The sequence below is a fragment of the Elaeis guineensis genome, chromosome 7 (assembly GCF_000442705.2).
Source record: "Elaeis guineensis isolate ETL-2024a chromosome 7, EG11, whole genome shotgun sequence".
NCBI lineage: Eukaryota > Viridiplantae > Streptophyta > Magnoliopsida > Arecales > Arecaceae > Elaeis > Elaeis guineensis.
Genome location: NC_025999.2, coordinates 1,304,318 through 1,323,159, shown reverse-complemented (window position 1 = coordinate 1,323,159; position 18,842 = coordinate 1,304,318). Strand labels below are relative to the sequence as shown.

Genomic DNA, 18,842 nt, shown 5'->3' with positions numbered 1-18,842 from the left:
ACAATTTTGATGCATCGGTAACACAATCTTCCATTAAAAAATAGATTAAAACTGAAATAACTGAGCAAATTAAAAATTATGAAGCGGTTGCCTTTATCTCCAAACTTATCAGTTGTTCCATAAAAAGAATATAGTTGATACCCAAATACTTCTGATAGCAAATAATAATTTATCTCATCCCTGCTGAAAATAGGATTCATATGTGGCCACCCTTGTCTTTGATTCAGGTTGTTCCAGCTCCTCCATAAAACCCATTGTCATTGCAAGAAAATCCTTCATGTGCAATCGCTTCCATTCCTTGGCAACACGGTAGGACCATATAAAAGTTAGAAGATCTGAGGATATGAGTGGAAATGAAGCAGGAGCACAAAAGCTATTAGGATCAAAAAAACTGACATGGAAGATGCACAAATCTCAAGTCATGCCAAAAAAACGCTTCTCATAAAACCAAGCTTTTTAACATTCACCACACAACACTCCCGGGGTCCAACATATATTCCAGACAAAACAAGATCACTTCCCCTGAAATTTTATTGTGCATGCACTCTTATGAACCAGTTAAAATAAGTGCCAAAAATACTTCAACATGACACATAAACCTTTTCCGTTTTGTATCATCGAGCATTGACCAACTCATCCCGACTCCAGCTCATGGGTGAGTCTTCGGGCTTACCAGGCCAACCTGGCCCATTTACTCCCATGCGTCTGATCCTAATTATTTTATAAAAAGATCCCAGTTTATGGACCACCTCTTGTGCGAACATGCTGTATAAACTTTTTATAAATAAAACATAACTGGTCTGGCACCAAAGTTGAAGCAATAAAACAATTTTTTTTATTGGTTAAACAGCTTCTGGATACCACAAAGCATTATTAAAAGCTAAATTTCCCTTACCAAAAAAAAAGGAGCTAAATATCAATATATAATAATTTAATAATATTTATAAAAAAAATAACTATACGATAATATAAGGAATGGACTACATTCCTCTCGAGAGAAAAGGGTACTCCTCTCCAATCCAAAATCAAATAATCAAGCACTCAAATCGAAGATCCACAATGTTGACCATCAGCTAACCACTAAAAATATCTATAAACAAAAAATTGTGTTTTGGTCGTCTCTAGTCTATCCACGTGTATTAAAACATATACAGATTGAAAATCAACAGATTTTAATACTTAAATCATAGCAAAACATGGTCTTATATCATTTTAACCATCTATTTTATTGTTTGGATACAACCATCTATTTTATTTTAACCAACCATTTTTGTGTCTACTTGATGCATAGGTTAAAACCATCAAAATACGTAATTTTTAGCAATAGAGATCATGATCAATGGTATAGATCTTTCATTGAGGTGCATGACTACTGATTTTGAACTTGAAGAGTAGATGCCACTCCTCTCAAGAGAAGCAAAATCTATCTCATAATATAATATTATATTATGGTATAACATGTTCTTCTATTGACAAGACTAGACCACTGGCTGGCACTAGGGAGAGCCCAGCCTAACGTGACAGATAATGCTTATGAAGGGTTCTCTCGCCCTTCCCCCAACAACAACGACAATGCCCCGCCCCCCCCTAAAAAAGAAAAAAAAGACACTCCAACCTTCCCCTCCCCACTCTGTCTAGCAGGCACCAAGAATAAAAAAGTAAATTGAAAAAGAGAGCCATATCTCAAGATAGCTTCCTGAAAAAGAGAGCTATTCCTGTTTTAAAGGATGGATAACTTTCAATGGACAACAAGTTTTGGTGTAAATTTGATATATCATAAAATGTTGCCGACAAGCAGAAGGAAAATATATGGAATCAACATACACAGGAAATTAGAAGAAATCAGCAATTTTGTCGTTATCTCCAATTGTGAAAGACATCCAGGTTTGTCATTAAGGTTAGAGAGAGGACATAAGAGAAGTAAGAACACACTACACATTCACGTCTGTACATTGTATGTATGGATAATAAGACACTTTGATATATTTATTTTGTTTACATTCATCTGCAAGACTAACGTACCTTCAACAATATAAAGTACACAAATGGAGAGTAGCACTTACCTCAAAATCCCAGTCACCATGCAAGTTAGGGTCATTCTTGTCACCCCAAACATACGTATCAGCAAGTAATTTCTCTGCTGTATCCTGCAATACAAAATCATCTCTTCTAGCAATTAAAAAGCACGAGGCTGTAGAAAGAAATAGCTTCTGCTGAAGTGGTTATTATTATTGTTTTTTTTTTTTTTTCCAAATGAACACAACCATCATCTCTCTCAGAGCAAAATATGTCCTAGAAGAAAAATGCTAGCCATCAAATTTCCTCCAAAAGAAACATTTGGCATATATTATGAAGATAACAGGAATATGAATTTTGAAAAAGAAAAAAAAAAGGAGGAGTTATAATATTAAGAAGAATATGATCAGAAGTGCCAGAAGAAAGACTTGGCATATGTTATGAAGATGACAGAATACGAATTTTGACGAAAAAAAAAAAGGAGTGTTACACTGCTAAGAAGAATATGATCAGAAGTGCATGCATTAGAGGAGATGGAGAAGTAACATCAAAGATGGAAGTTGACCAGAATGGTCCGATTGCATGATCATTGTGAGAGAGATCTAAAAAGGTCATAACAAGGATATGTATTTGACTTTGTGCCAAAGGACCAGAAAAAGGAATGTAACATTTGATCAACAATGAAGTTTGTGAGGAATGCTTGGAGCAACATTGGAGGTTAACAGCATCAGTCTGCACCTGCTGCATATGTACAGAAAGATACCCCTATTAGCAAGATAAAAACTAAATATGCTGATACAACTAACAGTGAAGCTAAATCAACAAACATGCTCATCTCATTACCAAATCCTAACAATATTTCTTTCTCCAATCTGAAAGAGCCCATCAGACTTCATATTGGAAGTACTTATAGGATAAGCATCACATACTTTCTTTTCCAATTATCTAAGTTTGTTTGTTGTGTTGATGATACATTGACACCAAGAGTAAGCTTGTATGTAAAAAGCACCATTTCCACATTGTATAAATTCTCAATTATACTTTTTTGTTATTATGCAAACCAACTTACAGCTAATGAGACTTCAACAGCTCTTCTCTCATACTCCACATCTTCAAATGTATCTAGGACATCTAACTCACGATCTGTAATTCCCAGAAGAACCTGTAAGCAAGACATCCATTAGATCATAATCAAATATCAGGGGAAAGCAAAAGCTGAAAAATTATGCATCTCACTGTGTTTGTAAGTTGATGAGTAGAAACTAACTTCCATGGGGCAGAAAGAGTGAAACATCAAATAAGAAAGAAACAAATCTTATTTTGTCTGATATTGCATGATTCTAAGTTATCATCACTTTTTTACACCAAACATCAATCAAAATAGAATAAATAAGAACCTTGTTCCTCAGGTGGAGTGCAACCAGACCAACAGAGCAAAGTAAATTAGATGGTCAACCATCAAGTTAATAGTGAGAAATGGTGAAATTACAGTGAAAGCTTTTCAGATAGTTTGTGATTTGCTGTGAAATAAGCATCTTCCAACTTCTGTGGGGATTTGAACTTCCAGTTGATACACTCTTTTTAGGTGTCATCTCTCATGACATTAACCTAATCATTATCATTTGGAGCCCCAATAATTCTTTGTCTAAGAATACGTACCAGGATAATTAGACTTTCAAAACTCTAATGCGGTGGTATTCAGATTTCAAACATGGTCTGGCATTACATGAGGGTATCAGTTATAATTTTCAGTAAATGACTTAACATTCTAATTTCTAAATGTTCCTATTAATTCTCTTGTATCATCTTGAATCATTAAGTTTTGAATCACCATGTAATTTGGCTGATCACACACACACACACTCCTCCTTCTCCTTCTCCTTCTCCTTCTCCTTTTCCTCCTTCTCCTTCTCCTTCTTCTTCATATCAACATACGTATTTCCTTCACATAGCACAGAATAATCCAGATTAGGTATTCCATGAGTGCAGCAGGCTCACATTAGAAAGAGTAAGCTAAAACTATGCACTGCTCTAAGCTATATCCCTGATGACATTGATGTTCCACTCACAAATCAGACTTTCCAAGGGTAATATTAGGCTCTCAAGTTCTCAATATAAGTTCACAAAGTGGTTCCATGCAGTGACAGTACCTGACACCTTAAAACTAAACCTCAATGACATAGATTGGTTACAATAGAAGCACCAGCTGCTTTAAGCATCCATAGGGCGACACACGATGCTATGTGCATCCTAGTAAATGAAAGTATGGACCAAGACATGTCTCAGATCTTGGCAGTGGAATCAGAATTAAAAATGTGCATGCACCCTGTATGAAAGATAAAACAGGCAACACCATTTGAAATCTACAATAAAAAGGTGATCCTACATATAGCAAATTTCCACTTGCCAGGCCCTGAAAAGCACCTTATAGACAAGTATAGCCCTATCAGGCCCTGGCAGCTAGAACAGCCTGAGCACACAAGATCCTATGGCCAACTAGTTCTGGAATCCAGGGGCATTTCCAACAAAACACTTAAAGGGCATAGACATAAAAAAAGAAAAAATGAATGAAGGGAATCATAATGTGATTGCTGCATATGCACTCTTGCCCACAACAACATGTACACACATGCAAAAACATACTACATGCACAGACAAGCCACCCAACACCCCCGACCACAGAATTCCATGATTACATGCATGTTTAGTTTAATGTAGAAAGATACATACCCATTTAGATGCACAGCCACATAAAACGCGCACATAAGCAAGCTCATGCAGCATATGAACAAATACATGTATGATTGCAAATATGTCTGTCCACATTGGCACTAAAATAACATAAGGCAAACAATGCTAAAGAAAAGCTACATACGGATCCCATCATAATTTGAAGCAAATCTAAAACACAAATGAAGCAAATGACAAAGTTAAACAAACACTGACCGAAACAATAGCATGAAAGATAAAACTTCTGAGCAACTGATGAGGAGGTAAGTTGTATGTCAATCAAGAATCTATAAATGTTACCAAAAAAATCAAGAATCCATAAAAATGGACACCTAAAAAAAAAAACATGAAACAAATCACACAGTGAAAGTAACATACCAAAAGCCATCTTGCAGTGTACATATTCAAGGAATAAAATCGTTACTTCTATCTAGATAGATAGATTTAAAATGGCAGATTACAGGCATCTTATCTCCAACCAAAAAAGCTTGTTTTCTATGACCTTCTCTAGCAAAAGAATATGCAAAGTTAGTATCCTCCCTAGGCAATGTATAAAATAACTTTTCAATTCATGGTGAAATTGTTCACCAGGCTGCACCTTCTACGACCCAAGCAATAGCTTCAGGTGTTGTATGATTCCCTTTGACAAATAATCCTAATTTTCACATGGAACAACAGAGGTAACTTCAAAACTACAGAAAAATCAAGGCCGATGAAGGCAAATTTGGAACTCAGCTTCCAACAGACAGAGAAATAAGAATCCAGAGATGCATGTCATAACCAACCTTTCCTGTAACTTTTTTATTCTCTACAGGCAGAATCGCTGGATAAACACGTCCCTTTATACTAAACCTGCGGCTGTAAGAATAAAGCTTATGTCAACAATAATGCCCCTTCAAAGTAAACATTGTGTGCGTGTGAGATTTGAATTTATGTTACTTCAACAATGAGACTACGTGATTAAATTAGAACAGAACTTGAATTTGGACAATGTATCATTGGTGTATCAGGTTATGGTTTCCAACGTTTTGACTCCCATTTCCCTCTATTTATTTGTCTGCTTCTCCTTGCAAACGAGCATCCAATTTCCAAACATCATGCAAATCCGAGCAAAAGCAACACGAGAAGCAAGAACTTTGTTGGTTCCACCGATGGATTCGTCGCTTTATAATCTTGAAAAGGAAAAGGGGAAAAAAAAAACGTGCAGTCTCTTTCTTTCCCTCATAGTTTGGAGCATCGGGCCGGTTGCCGGCAATTCTCGAGTCATCATGATCCCGAACTAGAAATGACGAGGATCCAGGAATTGAAAATAAGTGGGAGAAAAAAATGAGTTCTCAAAATACAAATCAACAACATCAAGAACGTGGAAATTTATTTATTTTATTTTTTTAAATAAAAAAGAAAAACGAAACCTAGGATCAGAATTCAAACCAAGCGATAGCAGAACTTTCTTGATATTAATTCTCGGTTGCATCGTCAAACTTCTCTTCTCTTTATATTCTTCTTTATTGAAGAAAAACGAAACCAAAATCAAAAAAATAAGAAGAAGAAGAAGAAGAAAAGAAAAAAAAAAAAGAGGACTCCTCCTTTCCTAAGAAGGGTTTACGCGGTGGGGGCTTTATATGATCATTCTTTGGCGACGTCAATATGAAATAGTCGATGCCATCGTAGAAGAGGAGAAAAACAAAATAATAATAATAATAATAATAATAATAATAATAATAATAATAATAAGGAGGAGGAGGAGGAGGAGGAGGTACTGGTGATGAAGGACGGCAGGAGAGGAGGGGGGCACGCGCTTGAGGACGACCTGCACCACCTCATCGGCGAGCAGACTCCCGTACACGAACACGTTGCGGAGAGGAAGAGTGGAGGCGGCCGCAGCGGCTGCAACACCGGTCACGCTCACACCCTCGCCGCTCATCTCTCTCAACAGAAGCCAATAGAATAGTCAAGCCACGCGCGACGACTCCAATATCACCAGGGGGGAAAAAAAAAAAGAATGAGTACCTTAGCTTCAAGGCGGATTTATTCCTTCTGAATGGGGAATGAGAAGCGTGACTTCAAACATCATCTCTAAATTTGAAGGTACGTTGGGTTGAAAGCCTTTTTATTCTGTAAAAGATGTTCTCTCCAAAATTTTATTTATATATCAAAAACACTTTTACTGATGTATAAATCCTCACACTAAATCCTAGTACAACATCATACTAGAAATAGGACTTGATAATGAAAGAATATACTAGAATTATTCAACTACGAATACAAAAATCTGAATAAAATTTGTTACATTTTTTAATTAAAATTTTATAAAAAAATTCGATAAAATTTTTTAAATCTATTTGTTCGCCCACTTTATTTTCAGATGAAAATAAAATCAAATGTTTATTTATCAAAATTTTGTTTGTGAATCTATTGACTCTTGTAAAGTTCGGTATGATCCATCAAATCATAATAGTTATATTTACATTGCGTTACATACATAGCTTCATTTCAAATAAAGTTCTTATTGTATCCTATAAATATAGTAGCAAATTTTCTTAGAAATGAAAAGAGAAATACTTCGAATATTTCTGTTTTAAGGAAGCCCCCAAACCATTTCTTTATAAACTTACAATAGTAACATAATTTCGGAAGCCGAGGCTTCGTAATCGTCAACATTCAATCTAATTGTAATGTTCATATACCAATGAATGTTCTACTTGATATTGGAGTATGAGCCAAAATAGGTTAAGCATATACCGAGAGTTAAGTTGTGTGTTTTGAGCCACTAAAATCTTAGACTCGGCGAACGCCGTCCAATGTGCCCCCTCACAAGGCACACTTATGTTCTTTAGGAATCCAAATTAGCCAAATTGAGCCCAAGGAGTTGACCCTTTATGTGAAAATGGAAAGTGAATGCAAACCAAGTATGACGGTATGTTCAATATTGGCTTGTTTTATCAACTGAACCAAGCATGAACAAGCTTGTTATCGAGCCAAGCCAAATTCCAAACATTCAAGCTCACATCTTTTGTAAGTCAAGTTTTACATTATGCCTGAGATGAGCTTATTAGCTTTAGATAATGTGCATTGCTCATTAGCAAATTTGACATCGAGATGTGGATACCTTTCACTACTTCATAGTTCGCTAGGCAGAAGTGCAACTTTATAAAGGGAGAAGATGCTATTTTACCATGGGAATAAGAGGCCGAGGCAATGACGATGGCTTCATAATGCACTTGGTGGTGGTCTTGGCCAATTGTTTAATCAAGAAACAAAAAAGGCTTGGCAAATTGTTCAAATTACAGATATAAATAAGGTATAAAATGGGTTGAATATGCATCCTAGCTCCGTCAAACCTCTTGCATTTCCAGTAAGAAAGGACATTTTTTTCTGAAAGGGGTGCACAATTACAACTAGTCCATTAAGACTGTGAAGTGGTTACAAGAAGAATGGATGATCTCAAGGGAAGAGAGAGAGGAAAGACAATGAAAAGAATAGACGAACAGAAACAAAATGAACAGCGCCACCCAAGAGGTCAGGCCTAAACAGCTCGGAAGAACCATGGATCAGCCAGATTTCTAAACCATAAATCTCTAAAAGTCGAGCACCGAGAACAAGTACGCCTCTAGTACCAAAAGAAGACAAACTCCCTCCACAATAAACTCAACTGAAGCTAAACCCAGACGATCCTCGTCTGATATGGATTGCTGCACACACATCAAACATAGAAACAGTAAAGTGAGGAACGTGAGGGCAGACAGAAAAGGAAACTATCTTTACAGCTGAAGAGCCTCTTTATTTCTCATTTGGATAGATGGATATTTTCCTTAACACCAGCCCCCGCCCCCCCCCCCACAACAAAACAAACAACAACAAAAAAAAAAAAAAAAAAAAAAAAAAAAAGAGGATATTTTTTTTAAAAAAAAGATAAAAGTAAATCAGAGATTAATAGAATGATTATTAGGTTTATAAATAAATTTAATACAAAATCCGATAAAAGAATCATTTACAAGGAGATGCAGAAGAAATAAGCAACCAGCTTGACGAGTAGAAATTCAGAAAAATTATAATTATCACTTTTATTTATATAATAAAAAATATCTTGATTAAATATATAAGGCAAACGAGTTGATAAAAGAATTAGGCTACATAATAAAAGTAATGACACCCAACTAACTTGATAAGCAACCAGTTTGATGAATAGGAATTCAGAAAAATTACGATTATCAGTTTTAATTACATAATAAAAAAATATCATGGTGTAAATAACTCATTATTTAAGCTACTCATTATAAGGCAAACGAGTCCACAAAAAAATTCGATGATATAATAAAAGTAATAACACAAAAGTAACTTGTCGTTCATACTAATTAGTGTAAATTCAGTAACTTATAAGAAATTTAAGTCTCGAATATTTTCGATGATCAAATGAGCGGGGGACTATTTTAGATCAAAACCAGAAGTATTTACTTTAGGGGGGTACTCTAGATAAGATCTCAATGCTGTGATGAATATCCCATTACAAGAAAAACAGTAAGTTCATAACTTCAATGAACGTTCTTTCCCTGGCAATAGCTTTATAGCATGATGAATAAAATCCAGAATACTCATCACACTTGATCAAAGCATTTTCCAAGAATTAACCTAAAGCTCCAAGCACTTGTGCAGTGAAATCTGATCAACAGTTCAGCCAAGGGCAATCCAGTATTGAACTCCAGTAAGTGCGGCACAAAGTCATTCCAAAGTAATAGAAGATGGCATTAAACGTGAAATAGTCATGCTGGGCATGAAAGCAGTTCTGACGATCCATGTGCTCATGTGCTCATTGGCTCAGCACTGCTGGAGGAGAGGATATCGAGCAGGGAATCTTGGGGCTCCAGCTCTTCATGCCACAATGGAAGGGAGTCACCAGTATAGAAGTTCCTCGCAACACCATCAGCATTGATCTGCAACCACAAGGAAAAAATGTATGCAATTGAAGACACACACACACACAAAAAAAAAAAAAAGAGAGAGAGAAACAACAACAACAATACTTATCAATTGCATCCATTTTAATATAAACAATTGAAAGGTAATGATGGCATATCTTTATGATAGTATAGCACATAAATTGTTTAAAAATGAAAAATGGAAAAAGAGAAGCTGATTCCCGTAAGGCATACGTTTCAACTAAAAGTTTGTGTGGGAATTCTGCTGATGACATGATTTGTATGGTGAATATAGTTTAGATACTCACAGTAACAGTGCGCACAACACCTCCACTCGCTCCATCGCGTGCAATGGCGAGAGAGACTGCTTCCACCACTAACTTCTGCATTGCATGGGAAAGATGCCAAAAAATGTCAGGCAAATTCCTGCCATTAACAGTCAGGAAAATCTTGTCTGAATGTGTTTAAGAATTAATATTAGCACAAGCACAAAACAAGGCAACAAGGTTAAACATCTACCACATAGCTAAAAGGTCAATCAACTTGATCTGCTAAGAAATCAATAACAATAAAATAATAATAAATAATAATAATAATAATAAAAAATATCAACAGACATGATGCCCTTGTCTCAAAGGACCTATAATCAATGTACATATTTATAACCACGCTGAGCATGACAACCAGAACTGGGTCAGACCAGGATATCTGCATGACTTTAGCATCCCATTGCTAGATATATTAATGTAATGTAAGTTCACCGCAGAACCATATATTTATCTGCTGACTTCTTTTGAAGAGAGATCATCAAATAATTAATCATTATGTTTTTGTGTCTGTGTTGGGTTGGGGGGGGGGGGGTGATGAGACCTTTTTATCAGATAATACTGACTATTAGCATTGACCACTTCTTTATGAAGAAAGAACTCTGTTTCACAGTTTCATGCCAATTGTTTTGCAATGCATTTCTAGGAGAAATGGGAGCTAGAAATTTCAGAAATTATAAATTTTTCAACCTCCATGATAGGATGAAAATGACAAATTTGCACATTATCACCCTTATACACACAAATATACACTTAGAATTCTTTCCCCTATTAGTGTTATAACTATTAGCGTGTGAAATTAGTGTTATCGCTATTAATGTGTGTAGCCTAGAACATGGCATCTTTATAACTTCTGTCATACAACTAGAACCCAGCAAACACAGTATCAAGGAACCAAGTTAGTTTACGAGATCTGATCAAAAAATACTAGTTAGTTTAGAAGAGATTCTGATTAAGGAGAAAAAAGGAAGGTGAAACATTAGTCAGTCATTTCCACTTTACATACCTCAGCTTCATCTTTACTCATGCCTTCCTTCCATTCTTTATCAAAGAATCCATACAAGTAACTGGAACCAGATCCTGTTAGATGCAAAATTGTTATCATCGACAGCCATTATAAGCAGTAGCAGAAAATATAGCAAAATTTCCAGCCAGCAACTAATAAGGAAGCCATATCACTGAGCATAAAGACAGTCTTATGAAATTCCAATTGTTGACCTTCATCCACTCCATGCAAGTAAATTTTTTCTCCTTTCTTCTCTTAGTCAATGAACTTATTCTCCAAGAAGAAGCAACAAAAAGTTTCTGAATATCATGTGCAATCACTTATGCGTCATTTATTTAGAATCAAGGGTTTCCATGCATGTGCACGAAGGTCCCGCTTCTTCTCTATTGTGCAATTAATAAACAAATTTTTGGTCCCCCCTAGGAGAATAAACACATAACAAACTTCAGCATGAGGTGATAATAAAAGTAGAAGGTTGGAATCTCATCCGAGAAAAAATAATGGTTAGCAGATCAGTGGTGAATGTATTCTAACATGTGAACAAGTATTAAATGGCTGTTTGTCATCTTGCATGAAGTACAGATTGTCATAGATAATCCTGATCTCGTTGAGGAGAGAGGAGGGTTGTGTCAACAGACATTATCTGACACAAGGGCATAAACCTGTTATGCATACACATAATTAAGGCATGGACCTGGAGTTTAGGTTATGGAAGCAATTTCCTGCTGTTCCATTTTCATTTTGCACCACTGATTTATTTGTTCATCCATATAGTTCTATCTCATTTAATACATATCACCCAACATGGTTGCCAGCATGATAAAGGGAGTGCACATCTAGCAGGTTTGTACCGGTAGAGCCCCGATATTGGCCCATACATGGTGTATAGGCCAATACAGTTCAGGACACATGGTCAGCTTATAAATACAATTAAAAATAAGTCTGTCATCCCACTATAGTTTCAATTTCTGTTTTTCATCTTTAAATCCTCACTAAACGATTCTAAGTTTATTGTCTTTATTTTTGTTGGTTTACACCCCAAAATGACGATGAAAATTAGTTTCTGATTAGGATTTCAATAAAAATGTGAGTGTTTATGCCAACATGGCAAGTTTATTAACAATTAGCAAGCATATTTATTATGATGCAGAATGTAAGTGTGGCATAGATGAGACAAAAATGAAATTCGATAATCAAAGAATGTACAAATGTTTCCTTAGAAAGCAATTAAAAAAATAAAAAAGTTAAACAGATAATATTTCATCACCCATGTTAACAAGCTACTCGCATATCTCCTGACACTAACACAATCTTCCAATCGTGGTGTATATCAAGTGTCTAAATGACACAATGCAATGTGTCTGTCTTTAGCTCTAATATGAACAAGCAGGAAATGTGATGTACCCAAGGATTCAAGTCCCAGAGGAACACCGGCACGAGGTACCATTCTATGTGTTAGGACAAGGCCGTCTCTCTAGCATCCCTGCATCCTCATCAGGACATCTTGGGACATCTTCTGTCCCAAGTGTCGGGATGGCGGCGTGCCCCATTCTATGAAAAAATCGGGACAGCCCTGTCCACAGGATTTAAAACTTTGGATGTACCTTCATTTGTTAATCACCTAAAATCCAATGAATAAGCAAAATATGTAATTGATTGAAAACCAGCAAAATCTGTGTACAAACAATTACCCGTACATAGTGCATGTGTGTGTGTGTGTGTGGAAGAGAGAGATAAAAATCTTGGATATATATATATATATATATATATATATATATATATATATAGCAATAGTTATCTAGTATACAAAGGTGCAAAAAAAAAAACATTCAAATTTGCACTAGTGAAGAGCTATTGGTAGTTCTGTTTTTTTAAAGGGAACACCTTGATGCAAAACTACACCAAGAAGCTTTAAATTTGTACTAGAAAGCAAAATGGTAGAAAAAAAGAACAAAAAAAAAAAAATCAGCGAGTGAAAATTGCTAGCAGGTTATGAGGACATCTAGACAAGTTTTGCATAAGAAGCATAACAATGATGGCATGGGGAAGCGCAATGATGAACTTAAATAAAAATTAGAGAGGAAAGATCTAATTAGCATTATGTCTAACTAAACCTATCCTCAAGATTTCTATGATTACCATGCATAACTACCCAAAAACCTAACCAACGACACAATAATAGCAAGACTTCAAGAGTGGAAATTAAAATAGTTGTCTCATATATCTAGAAATTCAAACATTAATATACCTTTAAAAGCTCATTTGTTAAAGTTTCAAAAGTAAGCAATTGCAGCAAAGGCTATGATTAACTAATTTTCAGATTGGAACTTCGAGCAAGAAAAGAGATGAGACGGGATAATGATGAGGGCTCCACTATAAAGACATGCTATCGCCATGGAATCCTGATTGATGGTAGATATGGTGTGGGGGAGTTCAAAGGCTAATCTGACAAATCACTTAAAAATCTAGTTTTCTATCAGACATAAGAGGTCTTGGTTCAAGAACATACAACCACGATAGGTATGAATTACATTAGATCTAAAAAGAAGCCTGCACAAGATAAACAGTGATTTTTTTCCTCAACGACTCATTCATTTCAGGGGTGGTCAAATATAGGAAGAGGCTGCAGACAGTTCAAGCATTTCCTTAGACAAGGGCAACTGGGCCTAAATTCACTGAAAAGATGGACAAAATCCCTTGACCACCAAGGAAGAATGCCATATCACTACCTGGAGATCAGTTGATGGAGGATAATCTGAAAGAAGGGGAAAATATGTAAAGCTGCAAGGGCATGACGAAATGTCATAAAGTAGTATCCAAAATTAAAGCCTATTGATGTGAGGAAGGGGCATATTTCTGCATGTCTATAATGAGGATATCAGAATAAGCAATTTCCGTAGAAATTAGATGCAGTTCAATCGTAATAAAATGTCCTTAACTTAAGCATGATACACACCTCCAATTGCAAAAGGTTGCCTCAATATCGTCCCTCCAAGAGGCACAGAGTATATTTGAGCTCCTTCATACTTATCCCATCCACCAACAATCACGCCCATTTGCAGCATGTTCTAAACAATTCATGATAAAAATAAGATCATGGAACAAAATAGAAAAATTGACAAAGGGCAAAAAGTGAACCATATATTGATTTCTAGAAACAGAATGGCTGGAAAAAGAATTTGCAGCAGATTATCACATTGTCAATGTCCAACAAGATCCACAATGCATGAGAAGCAGTACAAATTGTTCGACGAAAACCATTGTCTATTTTAGTTGCTGGCCAGCTCATCATAATCACCAGGAAAAGACAATCTTTATATATAAATAACAAGAAGAAACCATTTTATCCTATAAAAAACTTTGATAATGCAAAAGTAAATGGTATTCCATCAATTCTCTCAAAGTTTATTATGAGAAACAAATAATGCCTCTGAACAGAAAGTTCTGAAGATAAACAAATGCCATGGAGAACTACCTTGTTTTGGTATGACAATAATCTAACTAAGTTAGCTGCCACTTTGACAGTTGCAGGCTGCCCAAGTTGAATTCTGCATCCAACAAGAAGTTTGCATGAAGATCAGTACCAAATTTGTGATGCCCCCTAGCAACCATATCTATCCAGCTAAGTAAACAATTCTTCAGGTTTCCCTTGAGTTAAAGGAGGAAGAAGAAGAAGAAGAAGAAGAAGAAGATGCACTCTGATTGATTAGAGTCATGCTTAAACTCAAGCTTCGCATCTGAAATAGTTGGATTTTCCTAATAGATGATAAACTATAATAAATTTAGTAATTTTAACTCACGTGTGTTGATGAAGGAAGTAACGGACGTAATCAGAGACAATCTGAGAATCTGCAGCCTGCAAGAGAACCACAAAGTTGTAGAAAAATGCTAGGTTGCACCATAAAAGCTACGAAACCATGAATATCGGAGCAAAGTAATTATTTCACTAGGATATTTAGATCTACGATTCTACATACTTGAACAATGTTAGCAAAAGGGTAAAAAAACAAAGGAAATCATCATTAGTTATATATTAGCACACAAAATATATGCAATCCATATTCTGTCTTGATGTCATAAACAAAGAAATATTTGAGATACTTATTCATCCTTATGCATTACAAAGGAATATAGTTGGCATCGATTACCTGATTAGTGAAGGTAAACATATAATGACACCCTCGTTACAATATAAATAACTAGGGTATTCTGGATACCTCATTCTTGCACAGTTGCACCATGTTCTACTGCTGTTGTATGTAAATACATGCAGGCCCAAGACATCATCATTCTTCATTAACAAGAGAGATATAGAGAGCAATTGGTAACTATAGGTGGTGATCCCAATCAATCCAATGTGAACAATAACTAAGTTTATAAAAGGATACAAAGGCAGATCTTGGTAATGATGAAGAAATGCAAACTAGAAGGGCATGAATCTCGAGCATGAAAATTGTAGGCAGATCATATGTGGATTAGCAAGTTCCTTGGTGCAGTTAGTGTTAACTTTTCGTGCTTGTGACAGGTCAACATACTAATGAAATCCATGTAGGGTCTATTAAAGCATGTTACCTGCAAATATTGCAGTGTTTAGTGATGAAATCCAGCAAAAGTGAAAGTTGATCAAAATTTTGACGTTCATATAGTAATTTAGAAAGTTAACGACCATGAGAAATCTCATGCAACGACTTTATAGGGATTATAAGATGAGTTCAAGGTGTGTTTGGTGCCAGTTCTGTTTTTTAAAGTTCTGACAAAAAAGTCAAAAGCTAGGTTTTCTAGCTTCTCCCAAAAATGGCTTTATTGTATTTTTCTTCCCATGGAAGCACTTCTTAGATAATGCTACCGAACATAATTTCTTTAGTACGAGATTTTTCACTTTAAATGTTACAAAAACAGATCCTTTTGAAACAACACCAAGCACGCCCTCAAAATGTAGACACATTTAGGGATAAGAACCTTCTTAGTTAAACTGCCTTCTCCACCTTACATCTACTAACAGAACGATGAGAGACCTACATGGATGGCCTAAGTAGAAGTGTGGATGCCCCTATAAAGATTCATGTGATGATCAGATACCAGCCAGATTTAGAAGATAATTCCAAGAAAGTTACAAGACCATATTTTTTGTATGGATTAGGATGTCCTATAGTGAATAAGGACAATAAGCACGAGAGTATAGCATGGATGATGATGTTAAAGTGAGTGTCTGGTAAATCTTGAAGAGTTAGATATGCCAAGCCCAGGCATAATTAAGAGTGGCACCAGTAGCAAACAAGAGAATATAACTAGATAGTTATGACATTTCAGAAAAGTCATGAGCAGTAGACCTCAATAAAGTTTATGGAAAAAGAAGAGAAAGAAATTATGAATAGATGGCATCAAATGTGATAGGAAGTTATTTAAACAAAAAATCTACAAGAAGGAGGTGACATCATTTAGGAACCAACAGTACAAAGCATGATACACAACAGCAACCAAAAATCAACTTGGTTTCTGTGAGGATTACAATAGCTTTGCATCATAAAGAATCTGAATTATTATAAGCAAAACAAATAATCGATGGACCAAAACACCTCATTTAAGCTTCTATGTTGCTAATTTTCTGTATGGTGGTCCTATATCAGCTTTCAGTACTCATAAGGCCAACCTAAAAGCCACCAATTGTTTTTAGTCCATATTTACAGCGAGTGCACAACTTATGTACCCTGCCAAGAATTAGGACATGTGCTCTAGATTTTGTAGCCCCATTGTAAGGAGAATACAAATAAAATAAATACAAGGAGGAAAAAATGGTGACAAGAAAAATGAAAAAGGGCTGGTGAAGTCGTATGTGGAGCGTAGCTCTCAAAATTCTCATGACGTGATTGGGATTAAAAAGTATGATGGTGTTTGAAATTGATCAAGAAAAACTACGATTAACGTCTCGTTTTTAGTGGCTTACAAATGTAGACAATCGTCGTGCCCGTACTGTCCAACAAACAGAAGTGCAAGATTACCCCAAAAAATAGATCATATAATGTAATAAAAATGATAACAAAACATACAAATACGAAGTCAAATGTTGAAATAGGGGAACCAACAGAACAGAAATTGCCAAGAATACTGAAGGACATGATTACCGATCCAGAACGACATATATAAACGTTATCTGTCAGCTGTGTGATTTTGTCCGACGTCCGATTGGCAACATACATTCCTACAAAAATTTAAACCGATCAATAAAAACTATAAAAAAAAAAAAAAGATGAATCACGCATAATCATACTTAAAACTAACGGAAATCGATTTTTTTAATAAACGAAGGATTTCCCCTTGTGTATCAACTTCCATCATGAATCGAATGAAACGTTTGACAGGTGAAAAAGGTTCGGATTTCTTTGCTGAGAATTGCTAATTATATAATAAAGTAGGGGAGAGCGAGAGATTTTCTGGTATATTCGATTTTGAGTTGGATCGAGTAAACTAAGCACAATTTCTTGCCAGGCAAAGCTAAATAAAGCGATAGGGGAAAAGAAGTGGGAGACGAAGGAGGCGAAGATCGGACCTGTGCTCGTCCTCGAATCGGCTCCAAGGACGACGCCGCCGTCGTAGGTCACCCCAATGATGGTTGTTCCCATGGAGTGGGGCGCGTTGTGATCGGGATCCATCGCCACTTCGATCGGAGGAGAGCGAGAGCAGAAACACCCAAACCCTAGACAACTCTGGTGAGGGAAACGCAAAGATGATGGCCAGCCAGCACCGGTTGATAAGCGGAGCAAGCCCCTCCTCCAAGTAAAATGCATCGGTCGATCACGTGCCTCCACGGCTCGATCGGCTCAAAACAAAGGCGATTAGGTGAGTGACCCCTCCAGCATATACCCAAGTAACCCAAGTATTACTAGTAGAGCGATTCTTTGTGCACCGCCCGCGGTGATTGGTCACCGCGAGGGGGTGTTTCCGCGCCAATCACCGCGCGGTGCAATTAGAATTTCGCATTACTTCGGTGCGATAAGAATTTCGCCTTACAGCAACTGGAAAACAGTAGTATTGGTGGCTAAAACATATAAGTGGGGGTCCCACAGCCAAAACATGCATGTGGGTCCGCCACGTGTGTAAAATACGTTTACCTCCATCTGCCGCGTGTTAAAAAAAAAAAAAACGGACTGGTCCTTGGGAAGGCACTGGACTACACGCGGGCGTCGCGGGAGCTCGAGAGGCTGGGGGAAGGGCGGCCTCGGTGGCCGGGACGCCGGGACACCCGGCCAGCCACCAGTCCTCTGCGAGCAGCCGCACCTCCTCCGAGCCCTATTTCTGTCTTCCTCTAAAAAAAAAACGTGAATGAAACAGGCAGCAAGAGGAAAGAGGAATTGCATGAATAAAATGCGTGACCTGTCTCGCTGACTCAGATGTCGCAAACTCCTTCCACAAGTCCTGGAAGTAAAAATGTAGAAACCTCAACTTTGGAAAGCTTCCCTTCATCCAAAACTTTGATCAGGGCAAAGCCTGCTGGAGTCTTGAAAAGCACCAGCATTTCTTGCTCAGCTCAATCCCCTGTCACCTGGAAACCCAACAAAACAAAAAAAAAAAAAAAAAAGAAGGTCAAACACATAGATTCAACCCAAAACATGAACTTTATACGAAATTACCACCATAAACACCTTCACCAAAAGAAACCACCACAGAGAATCAAACAAAGAAGAAATGGGGGAAACGAATAAGGATTTTTTGATCTTAGCCCAAACGGGGGTATCACGAGAGAGAGAGAGACAGTTGTTGCCTGTTGCTGAGGGGAAGCGGCTGGGGAGCAGTCGGCTTTTGGGGTTTTAGAAGGGGAGGGGATTTTTTTTTTCTCTTTCTATAAAGAGG

At 36.7% G+C, this 18,842-nt stretch overlaps 2 protein-coding genes and 1 non-coding gene across 4 annotated transcripts; all 3 read right to left on the bottom strand.

Moving 5' to 3' along the window:
* Window positions 1-18: 18 nt before the first annotated feature.
* LOC105049279 (AIG2-like protein D) lies at window positions 19-6,757 on the bottom strand. 2 transcript variants are annotated; one of them, XM_073260295.1, is made up of 5 exons: window positions 6,507-6,746; window positions 5,532-5,604; window positions 3,086-3,178; window positions 2,064-2,147; window positions 19-297 (listed from the first exon to the last, which is right to left on the bottom strand). In XM_073260295.1, exons 1-5 carry the CDS (start codon window positions 6,668-6,670, stop codon window positions 175-177), a joined length of 537 nt encoding a protein of 178 aa, XP_073116396.1. In that variant the 5' UTR covers window positions 6,671-6,746; the 3' UTR covers window positions 19-174. The 2 variants fall into 2 exon arrangements, with proteins under 2 accessions (XP_073116396.1, XP_073116395.1); XM_073260294.1 differs by lacking the exons at window positions 19-297; window positions 2,064-2,147 and adding an exon at window positions 2,182-2,757 and having other exon boundaries at window positions 6,507-6,757.
* Window positions 6,758-9,174: 2,417 nt separating this feature from the next.
* Window positions 9,175-18,753, bottom strand: LOC105049278 (proteasome subunit beta type-6). Its single transcript, XM_073260293.1, has 9 exons — window positions 18,635-18,753; window positions 17,542-18,534; window positions 17,117-17,193; window positions 14,795-14,850; window positions 14,470-14,542; window positions 13,951-14,062; window positions 10,995-11,068; window positions 9,971-10,045; window positions 9,175-9,677 (listed from the first exon to the last, which is right to left on the bottom strand). Exons 2-9 carry the CDS (start codon window positions 17,777-17,779, stop codon window positions 9,546-9,548), a joined length of 837 nt encoding a protein of 278 aa, XP_073116394.1. The 5' UTR covers window positions 17,780-18,534; window positions 18,635-18,753; the 3' UTR covers window positions 9,175-9,545.
* Window positions 16,598-16,699, bottom strand: LOC114914415 (small nucleolar RNA snoR103). Its single transcript, XR_003801464.2, has one exon. It is a non-coding gene; the product is annotated as a small nucleolar RNA snoR103 (small nucleolar RNA).
* Window positions 18,754-18,842: the final 89 nt, after the last annotated feature.